We start from the raw sequence: 15,102 nt of genomic DNA, 5'->3' as shown, positions 1-15,102 counted from the left end.
AAAGTAATAATATATTATATTTACAAAACGCATGAATGCTTTTGAAAATGTGTATGTAAAAACAAGATGTTTCAAATATGTATGACTGAACAACCTCAAGGTTGAGAAAGCAAAACACTTCCCATAAAATAAGACATTCCAGTGATTCTTATGCAAAACTGCTTTTATATCCCAAATACAAGGCATGAGCATAAACATTTGATACAACAGCGACACATTTCAGGAAGATGTGACAGGTTGGTTTTGACACTATTATGTTGAGAAGTTTACAGCCTAAAACAAAAGATTCACAAATGCTGAGCCGGAAAAGATAATAACAGAGTATGCAGTGGGCATGCACTTCACAAAAACACCTCTAAATATATGTGTTGGGTTTAGAATTGGCATGTGTCTTCAGAAGACTTCAGATAGTTTTCAACAAATCTTTGAGCCAGGTGATGATGCAGTTATATTTTGGAAACATTGAAATGCATGGTTAGAAAGCATTTGAGGTAATTGTGCAAAAGCAGATGAGTACCTGAATGATGCAGTTCGTTTGTCATCAAAAAAATACTGAGATGCTTCTAAAGGAAATATTTCTCAAAACTTCAGGTGCAGCACTAAACAATGAATTGAATTAATAACTGATGCGCCCACTGTTTTCTCAGTGAATCATTTGGTCTATAAAAATTGTAAGAAACAATTTCCTGGATCCCAAATTGTTTTGTCCGCCAACCCAAATGTATTCTGTTTACTATCACATAAGGCAAAGCAGAGCAGGAAATCCTCACAACTGAATAGCTGCAACAAAGGAAACCGTTGACATTCTTCCTGGAAAAAGGACTTCAACAATTAATCAATTATTCAAATGGTTTCAGTTAAATCAACAGATCAATTAATTGACAAATCGTTACCGCTGTGGTTGCTTTTGATAACACTTGTGACTGATCAGATTTATTTAAATTGCTAAATGAAAGTACAGTATAAAGTTCCCAGGAAATAACACAACTTAAGACACATCACTTTGCACATGTTGTGTGTGAAACAAAACATGAAACAACAAAATTGTAATGGCTTGTACATAATGTCAGTAAAAAAAATCGAAATTGAAGTTAAATGTTGCAATCAGTTATGTTTGGTATCAAGACTATTAGAGTTATAATACACAACCAAGCTGATGAATGTTGCCATCAAGGTGACATGATTTTCTATGCCATTTCAATCGCCTTATCCTGAAGAGGTGAGCCAGACTGGATGTCTTTACTTTTCCCTTCTGCCTTCATTTTGGGGCTCTTTTTCCTAAAGAAGAACAAAAAATATGAATGCAATTACAGTAGAGTGGCCATTAAGTGTAAGGAATGTTATTGCTTTTTAGTTTGAATTATTTCTGTAAAACTATAAAGACAAAGAAAAATAGTCTTACTTTGACTGAACAGTCAAGACAATCACAGTTATGAAGATAGCGGCAATAATGACAGAAAGCAGAACTCCACAGATGATGGCTGTTAAAGAGCACATGTAAATAGATTCAACACTAGAAGTATATAATAACAGTTTTATGCAGACAGTTGCAACTTAGAGCCTGATGTAAAATGAGTGAAAAACAGTTATCTACTGACCAATAGGAGTGTCTGGCTCGTCTTCCTCTTCTTCCACACCATCATCTTAGAACCCAAACAATTGACATCAACACGATGAAAAATATGTATCATGTTTTTTTAAAGTGTCATCACTGACCCGTTAGTTTTAAAACATGTATTGACATAATGATGTTTCAACATGTATAATTAACAGCAAATGGAGAGAGATTATTGCTCACCGTGGATGCCATCACAGGTGGAGTTGCAGCTCCCTTGATCAAAAAACCTGTTTCCATTTCCAATGCATCCAGACCAGAGGAATTTTTTGCATTTGTCATGAACAGAATCGTAGTAGTATCTCAAATACTGACCACTGCAATCACCTATGGCCTTTTTAAAGTGGCAGGCTTGGGATACTGTGAAGAGAAAACATCATCCCCATTCGAAAGTAGTCATTACAGGGGTTGCAGTTTTTCAGTAAAACTAATAAATACATTTAAAAAAAAAACAAATATGATTGATCATGTCTAAAATTGCTCAACTAAACAGCACATAATTAGATGATTGAAACTTTATGCAGCAGTATATTAAAGCCTCTGCACATTTATTCACATTTTGTCCTACTCCTCCACCACTTGGTGGCGCATTGCTAACACTCATGCTGACACGTGTCTTTTCTCTGAAGACATAATGTAATAAGGGGGCAAAAGTAAAACTCAACAATTTCTGGGTCTATAAATTGACTCATAAAAATAGCATCAGCATTGATATCATGTCGATTTTTGCCGTCTTATAATGAACATGGTCCTAGACATGATAATAATTTGGTCGAGGCAGATCTCAAGAAGCCCTTCCTCTCTTGGTCCTTTAGGCCATAAAACTCTTCCTCATTAGGCAGTTTCATGTTCCAAAGTCCTTACAGCCAGGAAGAAGGGCAGCGTTTCTCTCTAGACTGGGTTAATCCACATTTAGGTGGCCTTTATTTAGGTTGCATATTTAAAACAGAGCAGTGAATCAAGATGAATTACTAATTAATGAATTAATTAATAATATTTCGCGAATAGTGTTTAAAACCCTCTTACCATCCATGGGGTAGATGTTTTCTGCATTGACAGAACAGTTCCTTATGCACTCTCTTTCATTCTCAAAACGGTTGGCATTTCCTCCTTGGCCTTTGTAAAGGAAAGGATTGCACTGACCCTTGATGGGGTCATAATACATTGAAAAGGTAAAGCTTGAACCTTCACCTTCTTCAGGGGCCAATTGACAGAAATCTGTTGGATGATAACAAACACTGTTAGTCAGATAACTTTTGTTTGTAAAAGGTGATGCTCTGGTTTTGTGGTTGGAAGAACTATTGGCTACAGAATAAGCTGGTGAGTTGACCATTGCACAATTTCTGTATGATAGGTGTTTCACCGAGCATCATCAGCACATAACTAATGTTTAACTAATCTCATCACTAGATACCCACTCCCTCTTTTTATGACGGCAATAAAGAGTTTCATTTAAGGTACATTTTCAGCCCTCCCGCCCTTCATAGATTTCACTGAAGGGAAGTGGTTTCAAACAATTCTTTTAACCAAAAATACACTTGATTTTTGAGGGAAACTAACTTAGTAACTATGTGGCTATTCATGGGTGTGCGATAATTTGCAAAGCTGTGAGGTGAAGTGAAGTTGCAGGTCGACAGCTCATCATGCTCAGGCTCAGACAGAAATGATCTCAGTGTTTAAAAGTTTAGAATTATAGAGGAAGGAATTGCCCAGTCAGCTTAGCACAACCTTTAGCAGTGTGAAAATAACATTTCCAGGAGAGTAAAGGTACAGTAAGTACCATCTCTTCTTTTTTTTGGTCACATCTCAAGACAATCATTGTTGGCTTTAGTTGCTAGTTACAACATAAAGATAATGTCAGTAAAAAGGTAAAATACACTTATATCTTGCTGAGATATGCAGTTTAGAATTATACAATGTATCCTACTGAAACATGTTTTTTTCCCCATCAAGTCTATTGTTTCCTGATTGAATATCACTGTTCTGGATAGATTCCGCCTAATTTATTTTGTCTTCCGCCAATGAAACCGCCATGTTGATCTGATCTGAAGGTACCAAAACGCTTTCTCCTTGATTCAGTTTCAGAAACATTATGTTTAAGTGAAAAACATTGACAATCATATAAAAGGTGAATAAAATATAATATTTTGCAGTTATGTTTTTAAAAAAAAGCAACAATACACAACGCAAACATTTGATAATTCTTCACGAAAGACGAGTCTGTGTGAAAAGTACACCTCTGGTCTATAAAACGTTCTTTGGTTACTATTTTAAATTGAGAAGAAAACAGTTTGATGTACCTGGAGGATTCGAATGGCTGATGTAGAATGCAGAAAATGCAATCCCCAAAAACAACAGGTGCTTCATCTTGCTGCTTGCCTTTGTTCTGTCTTCACCGGAGTGAGTGAGGGTTGTAAACCAGAGTGGGTTGTCACGACCTTTGGACCGATATTTCCTCAATGGTGACAACTGCCACTGAAACAAAAGTTAACAGCAGGGAAAGATATCTTCCTCTTTTTTATTATCTTTATCATACAGTACGTACGAGGGCTTTTATATTAGGTCGAAACCAACTAGCTCCAAATGCAGATAATATGCAGTAGCGTGGGTTAATATTGCTATTGTTGGGTGTTATGTTTAAAACACCTTACGCCTCATTCAGGTAACAATCAGGCTTAAAGATGACTCCTGCTGCACAACAGCAGCACACACAAAGTAGCATAGATTAGCATATTGACTAACTTTATTTTTGTAATTTTATGGTGATTTTGCATCAGAAATGAAATTACCTGAAGCAATTTAAATGACTCCAAATGCAATCTAACTTTTTGCAGAGGACTTGATTAAAGAGCATTTTTGGAAAGTTAAAACCCTCCTGTCATAGAGTTACCTCAGGGAATTACTCTATCCTCTTATTTTTCATTTTGGCTGAAACACTTCAGTTTTACATTGTCACATCGTAAGACTTTCATCTTTAACCTGTGATAATCCTCATCATGTGTCACGATTTATGTTTTGAGTTAGTTATTTATTCTGTTTTATTGAGATGTTCTGTGTCTTGCACTTTATTTCCTGCCTTTATAATAAATTCTACACAGGACTGTAAATGTATCGTGGTTAGTATGTTTGGGGTGTATTGTTTTTGTAGGCATTCTATTTGTAATATTCTTCAGCCAATTATGTGCCTCATAGTGTTTACTTTGACTTGTTGCCCCATGTTGCATGAGGGCTTTTTTTTTTTATCAAACATGGTGACCCCTACCACTTCAATAGGGTTACACATTTTCATAGTGGCAGGCAGCACAAATAGGTTGCTTGTACACCTATTGTGCAGGTGCGTCTTGTAGCGCCCTCACACACCTCACTTTCTTTTAAACCACATTTCCCTGTAACAACACCGGCGCACGTGCACGCGGCTCAGCGTGCACATCTTTCGTCCGCCGGCGGCAGCTCGAGCCCAAGATGATTGACGTCGTTTTGATGCGGTCGCCGCCTTAAGTTGTCACTCTCCGATGACTCTGGAGGCTGGTTTTGTTTTTGCTATGACGTCAGCGCGAGCTACAATGGCGCTGGCAACACGAGTAGGCTATAAAAGCCGGTTTGAAGGCTCGTGCTCTGGTGCTCCAAGCTCCTGCTCTGCACCGGCTTGACATCAGTCTGCCTATCGCACGAGGGAGGGCTGAGGGGATCAAGATGCACTTTCTGAGCTTCACACCCATCGTTTCACTATTGATGACTTTCCTGGCTGTACTGCATGGTAAGATCTTTGATGCGTGGAGAAAGTAACCTGTTAGGATGTAACTTTTAGATGCACTTTTAGAGATGTGTTGAAAAAAGAAAATATTTTTGGCCATTTAGCAATTTGTGAACAAAATGCTTAATGGCAGATGTCTTCATCCACCTGCACGTGCTCTGACTGACACTTGTCTCTGAAATAAAAACTTTAAATGTCTGCCCCAAATTAATTGTTTTCTATTAATTTTTGTTTTATTTATATATTACTACTATACTGCACCCTTTACTGTGTGTGGAAGTGCAGTTATTCTGATATATTTTAATTTACAGTGGGAGAAAAATATATTTTTTCTTTCTGTTTCAGCTGCCAAATGGACGTACAGTGGTAAGTCTTATAATATTTTCCACATAATATATAAAGTAAAGAAATCTTTTCGAAAACCTTCGGTGCATTTGCAATACCAGTCCATGTGCACTTGTATCAAGTTGAAGACATAGAAGTTATGACGTGGTAGTATTCTATCCTTTACCATAAACAATCAAGTGTTAGAATTAAATTTGATGCAACTCTCCGAGAGTCAGTACCTCAGAGTCAGAAAGGATGTTATTTTTGCTTTGAGCTGACATCGCCACACAGAAAGACAAAAGAGCTACAAATCTATAGCTTTCTGATCAAGTGGAAATAAACCTCAGTGACCCGTCTTTGACCTCCAAAGACAACCTGTAGTGACATCCTTCCTGTCACCTCGTGTAACCGTAATGTTAAGTACAGACTCTGCAACATTTCATAAGTGCCTTTGTCTCATGTCTTAATGTCTATGGGCAACCATGACTATGGCTTCCATAAACTGTCCTCAGAGACCTCGTGTCATTGTGTCACACTGCCTCTTGAAAGTCTGTTGCTCTCCAGGAATAAATGTTAAAACCAACAAGTTAGCAGGTGAAGCAATTCAATGCATTTGTCCTAACTAATTCTTTGGACAGATATTAAACACACTTTTGACTATATCATTGGTTAAATCAACTGTCGTCTTATAAAGTTAACTTGATAGTGTGCAAACTCTTTCACAGGCACAGAAGGGGTGAATAAGAAAATAGCTACTTCTCTGCACAGTAATTTATGTTCAAATAATTATAGTTGGAGGAAATTATACTTGTTTAATTCAGACATCTGAGAGAGGCTGATCCAGAAAATGGCCCTTTGTGGATTCTACGGACAAAGCTGTCCGTCTCCTCTTTGTGAAAATTTGGTAAATTGACAGAAAACCCACCTAAATAAGCAATAGAAAATTAGAATGGGAAATTTGAAAATGTATGTGTCAGTACAGGGGAACACCATAACAATGTGGCAAAATAAATGATGATTCACCCTGTGCTGTACTTGGCCAAAACCATTTACACGTTTAAATGTTAACACTTGGATCATTCCAAAAATGAATACAGTGCATGATACTTAATAGAATACAAAATCATCAACATTTAGAAGAATCTGCAATTTGAATGAAAACAAATTGACAAGAAGTCAAAATGGAAAGTTTGGTGATGACTACTGAGGAAAGCTGTACATATATAAATATACATCCTTATTTGAAGTGCGGCATGGTGGATTTCTTCCCTGGTTACAGTAAAACCCTCAAGAGGCCTATAGTCATCGTACTCAGTAGTCTTTAGGACTAGTGGCACTTTCTGTTGATGGGGGTACAGCTGAGTCATACGATTTATCTCCACCTCAACACTCCACCCTGTGGCAGAGGACAAGACAGTGAACTATAACATTGGTGTAAAATATATGATGTTGATGGTGACCGTAGTTTTTCTCACCCTGCTCTTGTTTTTTTTTTTAGTATGACCACTGATGTAATGTCAAACCATTGACTTTTTATTTAACATTCCTTCCTCATAGGAACAATCCCATTTTCTTTTAAATACCCACACTCATGTATGTACCAAGGATCTCCAAAGGGCCACCAAAGACCACCGAAGGCCACTGAAGGCCATTATTAACGGGCAGACTGAGTCTAATTAGAACAGCAAATGAAGTGGACACATAAGAGTAACGTTCTTCCTTATAGGGTGGGTTTGCCTAGGTTGAACTTTGCTTCAAACAAGTATTCAGTGATTTCATAGCTTCACTTGATGCCTTTTGGCATGTCTTGTACAATCAATCCACATTTGTCTGGGAAGGGACAGTCAGGGTGGGGGCAGGCCTCATGCTGCATCATTCATATTTAACCACGGTCAGCTGGCATATGGTGAATGGTGCGTTTTTGATGAATTCTGGATAAATAATGAATCAGTGGCAAATATGCAGAAGTGATGTGAGCTCTGGTACATTCAAGGTCTTTCGTGCCATCTTATATTCCGCTACAATTATGTTATTTCAGATTTGATCGGGTCCATTCATTGCAAACTATTAGCCTCACTTTACACTGACAGTATTTATGAAAAGCCCAGCACACTTCAGTCAATACACTGAATGAAATATGAGAAATTAAGAGCTTAATGTTTTCTGCATCATTTCTCATTAACATTTTTTTTTCTGTCTTGTATCATCCCCATGGCAAGTGCGCCTTGTGTGAGAAACCCTCACGCAGCTGAGGTCACTTTGTAAACTGCATGACTCCATCTGCAAATGTGGCAGTTTCTGGTGTCCTGTGCTTTATGGAAACCTTTCATTTGGAGACAGACTCCACAAACAACAGCCTGCTTCTCACTCTGCTGTAGAAAGGGCCAAGAGCGAAGCCATGGGCCTCTCCCATGCCGCCTTGTGATTAGATAATAATACTTCACTTTGATGACAGATACAATGTTCAGTAGGCCAAGGACAAGTCCTGGTCCACCTTGGAGCCATCCCATATTTAACTTCAAACTGGGGCATGCTTTGCACAATGCTAGCATTCGGAGGTGAAATACACTTTTTGGATGAAGGATTAGAATATCACCGGACAGCAAATTCAAAAATTAAAATTACATTTGGGTTACATTAAGGTCCAGACATCTCCCAAAGGTGTTTTATTGATGCTGTTGCAGGGCCAGAAGGACAACACTACTGGCCAAAGCAATATCCATACTGTGGTGGAGCTTTCCAGTCTCCAATAGATCTCAAGCCAGGGCTGCTGAGGTTCGACCCAACTTTACGCCCAATTGAGATCCAAAACTACAACCTGTTGCCCAATGAGCAGCTTACACTGGGGAATAACGGACATTCTGGTGAGTATAAGTCATCAGTGTTATCAACAAAATACATAATAAGGTACAGTACGTCAAGATAATTTATTAGAAACTAATTTCATCACAAGTAACAAAACTATGTATTAACTAAGCAAATATTTAAGTTCAAGTGGGATCTGATGTATTCATTGGAAATGGTCCTACATAAACGTTGAGGAGTCTGTTCTCGCTGTTAAGGCCTAATTTCTGGGTCAACCTAAAGAAAATGACAGGAGGATCTTCTTTGTACATCTGCCACAGCAATTTTCCATAAGCACCCTCTTATTATCTTGGCTGCCCTTCCAGGCAAAGAAGGCGCTTCATGTTTTGTCTGGGAAAATATGAACAGAGATTAGTCATCTGTTCGGCCTCGACTGAGTCTGATGCATCTTAACAACAGAAACCAGTTCCAGGTTTAATGTCCAATTTCTATACGTAACGCATAGAAATCCCAACATAGACAACCATGCCTATGTGCCACAAAAAAAAAGTAAATATATAGATGACTTTGGCAGATGAATAAGATTATTCCACTAAATTGTAGTTGATGAATGACTGTTTTGTTTGAAGAAAAGAAACACAGAGAAAAGTGATGTTGTTCAACCTGTGGCACTAAACAGTATGCTGCAGAACTTGTGTTGTTTTCTTCTTACATGTTACATTTATGTAGCTGCATATGTGAAATGTCTGTGATTAGCTCTGTATAGCCAAACACGCATGTAATGTCTGCCTTGTGTTGCTGCAATGCTGGTGTAAAGACTACCAGACAAATGCTTATGTATGCATGGGTAATTGGCCTCAACGCCACAAGCTGAGTGGCATCATAAGCGTGACGTGTTTCTGAAATAAGTTGTTTCACTTGTAAACATTCGTCACACACAGACGAACATGTGGAAAGCACCCTGCGTCACTGTACCATAAATTAAACGTGGCTACACAGCTTTTGCAAAAGGTCAGCACAGAGGGGGCCACACTGACTCCCTCACTTTAGATCAAGTTGATGTGTCTTGATCCCCTGATGTTAACTGAAGAAACCCTCTCCCCTGCTCTGTTATGTGTGGTGGGGTGTCTCTTGATCCACAGTGCAAATATCACTGCCCTCTAAGATGCACATCTCCAGCCTGCCTCATCGTTACACTGCAGCTCAACTTCATTTGCACTGGGGCTCCTCCGGTAGACTTGCAGGCTCTGAACACATGGTGAACAGTAAGCAGTATGCAGCCGAGGTAAACAAAGTAAACAACACTTCTTACCACTCACTATTGATGGAAAAGGTGCAGGTAGAAAACTAACTACGTACATTTACTCTAGTACAATTCCGAGTTCTTTGGAGTATTTCCATTTTTTGTTACTTTATACTAATACTACACTATATTTGAGAGGCAAATGCTGAACTTTTGACTGCACTACATTTATCAGACACTAATAGTTCATAGTTACTTTGCAGATTAAGATTTCACATGTACAACGGTTTATACAATATAATGCAATATTATAGAATATACCATCCAACAATATAAGTAATACTATATCTATAGCAGATATGTGGTACATGCAACACTAAATGGTGTCATTTTGAGTGAGTACTTTTACTTTTGATACTTGAAGTACATTTTGCTAATAATACTTGACCTACTGTATATTTACTTATAATAGCACGCTTTATACTGTAGTGCTGCAACATTTATTTCAGTAAAAGTTAAAGGTCAATATATGGTTAGCTATCGGCAATTAAACAGGTCTTTCACTTATCTGCAGCGTCAGATGACAGCATCTCTGGTACCGGACATCTAAAACCTTGAAGGTGTGACATTTGATTGGCAGAGGAATGGGAGACACTGATTCTCTTCAAGGCTCACAGACGCCGCTCAAGCTCAAAAGCTCTACATCTGCATGTTGCATATATTACTGTTCTAGTTACTTGACACTGTGTCAGACCATGAGTCGACATCTACTTGACAGTCTGAAATCGCTTATCGTGCATCTTATGTGATTTACTGTCGAGTACAATTGAATGCTTGTATAAAACACATTTTAACTTCAGAGACACAGAAGTTTTCAACAGTAAACAAGTTGGGATTCTTTAAAACCTAGACTTCTGAGATTATAAAGAGGGGACAGTTTAGGTCATAGCTGTTTTTTTCAAAATAAATCATACCTATAAAATTAGCATATTTCATTATAGCACACTCTAAAAGGCAAAGACATAATTCCAGTCAGCCTCAGTATGTACAGAATGACAGCATGATTTATTTCTGTAGGGTTTAAAGAGATTAAAGTACCAGACTATTATATGCTTTTGTTTTCAACCACTTCTGGAAGAAGTGGCTGTCTGTGCTATTTAATGTGCCAAGCCCTGTAAGCAGGGTTTGCTCTATTTACTTTGGAACTCAAAGTAAAGCAGACAATAAAGTCTTAACATAAGAGTCTCTTTTATGATATAAACCAAAATAGGAGACTTTTTTCTTACATGATTTGGAGTCATTTGAATTACAGTGGGTAGAAACAGAAATGGTTACAACCTGTGTGCTTTTATGTGACCATGCCCCAGCTGCAGGCTTCACAGCCACATGTAAGGTGCTGTGGTTTGACCTGAAGTTCTGAGTGGACACGTTGAGAACATGCATCTTTTCAAGTCTCTCCAGACTCCAGAACCACAGTTTCTTGATGACATGTTGTTTGTAGGGATGGAATGATGGAAAACTTAACATTTCCCAGAAATAATGCAATGTCCAACTTTTTTTCCCCAGACAATTTTGTCATATTTGACCAGAATGACAATACCATGCCTTTGTGTTGCACCGGATTTACAACACAATTCTGTCACAAAAATAACCGACAGTCTTGTATTTATTTATGTGCTGTAATAGACCACCTGCTCTTGTGTGCTTTTGTCATATATGTTCCACAACTATTACAACCCCTGAACATCACCTGCTATTTTCAATCCAATCCAATCCAATACACCTACCGTGCATGGAACAAGTGTGATAATTAGTGACAGCTGTTGGCTGCAAATTTGTTTTCATGAAAATAAAATCTAAAGGAAATGTAAGACGGTGAGATGGCACGAAGTTGTAATGTGTAATCTCCTCTGCGTGCAAAGAAAATGTAGAAAAATAATTAGTTTTAAAATAAAAACAGCTGCAAGATACGTTATTCAATAAAATTTTACCCACTTAAATCTTTGTCTTTATTATTGATTTCTTCAACAATTACCAGCCATTGGTCCTGTGTCGAGGGCATGTTTCCCCTAATATGCTTTTTAACTTTCAATTGTATTTTTACCAAATACTGTATATGTTGCTTTCCTTTGTATGTAAACAAATATAAAACAGGGCTCACGTTGCTTCCCACAGTCTAACTCGCTGTATCCAGGGCAACATTATTACTTCTTGTTTCTTGTAAAAGTTTATCTGTTTTGCAATTTTGAATTCTCAAGAGAATAAGAAAAGCACAAATGAAACACAGAATAATCACACTGAGGTTTTGCCTACATGTGTAGATTGCATTATTTGTTTCTTCCACAGGGTCTTGACTCATTTCTCTTTTCTGTCACAGATGCATGTTGTACACTTCAATTCAGACAAGTATCCCACTATATCCATGGCCATAGACAAATCTGATGGCCTGGCTGTGCTGGGTGTCCTGATTGAGGTGAGATGCTAAGGGAGAGGGATGGCAATGTGTGATTTTCTTGTGGAGCAGAACCATCTAACTATGTTTGTCATACAGGTTGGCGATTTCAATCCGGCCTTTGAACAGTTTCTGAGGTTCATTAACGGTATCAAATTTAAAGGTGAGTCTAAAGTGATGATTTTCTTGCGTAGTTTTGAGTATGATTAGTGACGAAGCTACCTTGGTGATGTCGTTTTATTTCTCGGTTTTGGGATCAGAACCTTCAAAGTCTTCATCAGGTCATTCATGTGGCCATTCTGGATGTTACTCTGACGTAAACAGTTGTTAAATGGTTACAAATGACTTCTCTCTGGCAGACCACAAAGTGCAGGTGCCCGGATTCAACATCAGAGAACTGCTGCCTGCACGTTTGGATGAGTATTACCGCTACGACGGGTCGCTGACGACTCCCCCGTGCTATCCCAGTGTCCTGTGGACAGTGTTCCGAAATCATGTCACAATATCTCACAAACAGGTGCTCCTAAATAGTTTTTTCAGACATTTTAATATGTTTTTATTGTTTTGACCTTAATTGGTGGAGAACATGTTTTTGTTTTGTTGTATCTCCTTAGTTTCTGGCCCTGGCAACATCCCTCTACTCCTCTGTTGCCCAAGACTTAGCCCCTGTGTCTCTGACTGGCAACTACAGGAGAACACAGCCACCTGACAGCCGAGTTGTGCTGGTTTCTTTTAAGGAGGGTAAGTATGGTCTTAAAAATGCTTGCTTTAATGTTTGAGCAGCAATGCAAAAGTCACATGAATGACGTAGCCCCTGCAAAGCTTTAAGAATGAGAGCAAAAGGACAGGTTTGAATGATGTTTGTGCATTTTTTCAGGGCTGTCACACTTGTTTGCTATCACCTGCTTGTTGTTGAGCTTTCACTCTAATGTCTTTCTTAATCATCTTTAAAGTTGATTGACTTTGATGAGCTTGGTGGAAAGTAGGCCATCTTTCAAGACCCGACAAATCATCCGTCTCCTGTGACAAACTGAAAAAGTCTACAGCCCTTAAATTATTCTTTAAAGTCTTACTTTTATGTGGTTGACTGGTTTACCACAATGTATGGTATTTAGCCCATATAGTGTGGTAAGAATGTGCATGTTTTCTGCATTTTCAAAGCTTCCCACTCAGAGCTATGCTTTTCTAATGGCACATGTGTTTTGAAATGGCAGTGTGGAATCCTCTGCTTTTAGCTTTAATGAGCGGCATTTAGCAGGCGATTGTTGTGCTTTTAGTTTAGCACTGCAGACAGTGCTGTTGCATGCTGGCCGTGAAAATCCGAAGTCGTTCCAAGAAATATCCCATAGGCTGGGATTTTTAACAAGCTGTGATTGGCTGTGTGTCGATGCAGGCAGTGGACTGCAAGGTACTCTTACAGTCACATCTCCACTCGCGAGGAAGCGAATTGTTCAGCAGCTGCTGGTTGGTGACCTAGCAGACCTGGCTGATGAAGGGCTCTACCAGCTCCTACCAAGTGGCTCAGAGAAGCTCCATGGCAAGAACAAAGACCTCAAGAACCAGGAGAGTGAGACTCCGGACAAATCCAAACAACAAACGCTGAATTCATCCCTTTGGAAGAAGAGTCAGGCCGACTGCTCGGTGGGAAAGTTAGGGCTGGCTGAAGACACTCTGTGCTTCGTCTCACTCGAGCAGAGAGTTAACCGTCAGCAAAAACAGTCTCATGCTGAGGACCAGCTGGTTCAGGCTCTCAGACATGCTGCTTTCCCTGAGCTCAACCTCAAGAGCTACCTGGACTGTAAGTCGGACCTAGCCCTCCCCACTATCAGACACATTCTCCATGGACGGCCAACAGATGAAGCTAATGAGTTAGAACGCTCCCTGAAAAAAGCCTTCAGTAAAAGAAAGACTACCACAGCAATCAAGCAAAGTGTGCCAGTGACAAAGTACGGCGGTTTCTCCACTGCTACTGTTCCCAGGAAACCACACAGCCGGGGTTATCCACATCCTTGGCTTTTGCCAATGGAGTGGGAAGACTAAAGAGATTCCTGACATAGTTGTGACTCACATTATGTCACTTTCTGGAGCGGTCATCAGTTGTGTGTCCCTAAATGAAAGACTAATTTTCCAGCCACACTCTGCATTTCACATTTAATATATTTTTCGAGTATGAGCACATAATGATAATATGATTTCTAACAGAAATGGTAGTATGAGTTAATATACTTATTGTTTAGTGTCTTGTGTAGATTGTAGATTTTTGTCATAAAATCAGCAAAAATGAGAAACATTTACATTCTCACTTTGGGCTTTAGGTCTGTCCATATAATTTTGCCATGCCATGTGCTTTAAAATAAACTACTACAGCGCACGCACATATTCCAAGCTTTGAAATCTATATGCATCAAGCTACATACGGTACATTAAATGTCTGGCAAAGAATATTGTTCTCCTGTACGCCAAGTACAGTTCTATAGTATGATAATTGTGGAGCTAGAATAGTAATTACTGTCTTGCACAATATAGAGATGCAGCTTAAGCAAAATGATTTGCAAGAGCATAAGCGCTTTATGTCACATCCCTGACTTCTGTGACAATTTGTTGTTTCTTTCAAAATGCCACTCACAACCAGGAATGAAACAGCTGCTGTACAAAAGGAACTATTTTCAATAAAAGCATTTTACATGAAGTGATACATGGCAAATTTCTTTACTGTGAACTCTCATTTAGAATATAGTCTTTTTCAGGACCACACAAGGCTGGAGTCTCTGCCAGCATACACTGGGACAAACTGTGCCAAACTGCCTGGAAGTTAAAACATCATCATAGTCTTTGTACATGTTCAGTCATATATATGTATATGTATGTATGTATGTGTGTGTGTGTGTGTGTGTGTATATATATAT

The 15,102-nt window shown here is 38.8% G+C and overlaps 2 protein-coding genes across 2 annotated transcripts; one reads left to right on the top strand and one right to left on the bottom strand.

Annotated features, from left to right (window-relative positions):
- Positions 1–142: 142 nt before the first annotated feature.
- On the bottom strand, positions 143–4,028 carry LOC116393995 (kunitz-type serine protease inhibitor bitisilin-3). Its single transcript, XM_031866754.1, has 6 exons — positions 3,916–4,028; positions 2,642–2,833; positions 1,799–1,975; positions 1,599–1,643; positions 1,403–1,481; positions 143–1,278 (listed from the first exon to the last, which is right to left on the bottom strand). Exons 1-6 carry the CDS (start codon positions 3,980–3,982, stop codon positions 1,188–1,190), a joined length of 651 nt encoding a protein of 216 aa, XP_031722614.1. The 5' UTR covers positions 3,983–4,028; the 3' UTR covers positions 143–1,187.
- A 1,155-nt stretch (positions 4,029–5,183) lies between these two features.
- ca12 (carbonic anhydrase XII) lies at positions 5,184–15,044 on the top strand. The gene is made up of 9 exons (XM_031870904.1): positions 5,184–5,372; positions 5,715–5,735; positions 8,381–8,560; positions 9,644–9,786; positions 12,122–12,217; positions 12,296–12,359; positions 12,556–12,713; positions 12,811–12,937; positions 13,590–15,044. The coding sequence occupies exons 1-9, from the start codon at positions 5,309–5,311 to the stop codon at positions 14,234–14,236; spliced, it is 1,500 nt and encodes a 499-aa protein (XP_031726764.1). The 5' UTR covers positions 5,184–5,308; the 3' UTR covers positions 14,237–15,044.
- Positions 15,045–15,102: the final 58 nt, after the last annotated feature.

Source organism: Anarrhichthys ocellatus, unplaced genomic scaffold (genome assembly GCF_004355925.1).
Source record: "Anarrhichthys ocellatus isolate YVR2014 unplaced genomic scaffold, GSC_Weel_1.0 scaffold2, whole genome shotgun sequence".
Classification (NCBI taxonomy): domain Eukaryota; kingdom Metazoa; phylum Chordata; class Actinopteri; order Perciformes; family Anarhichadidae; genus Anarrhichthys; species Anarrhichthys ocellatus.
Note: the sequence above shows the minus strand (reverse complement) of the source record. Positions and strands in the feature narration are given on the sequence as shown.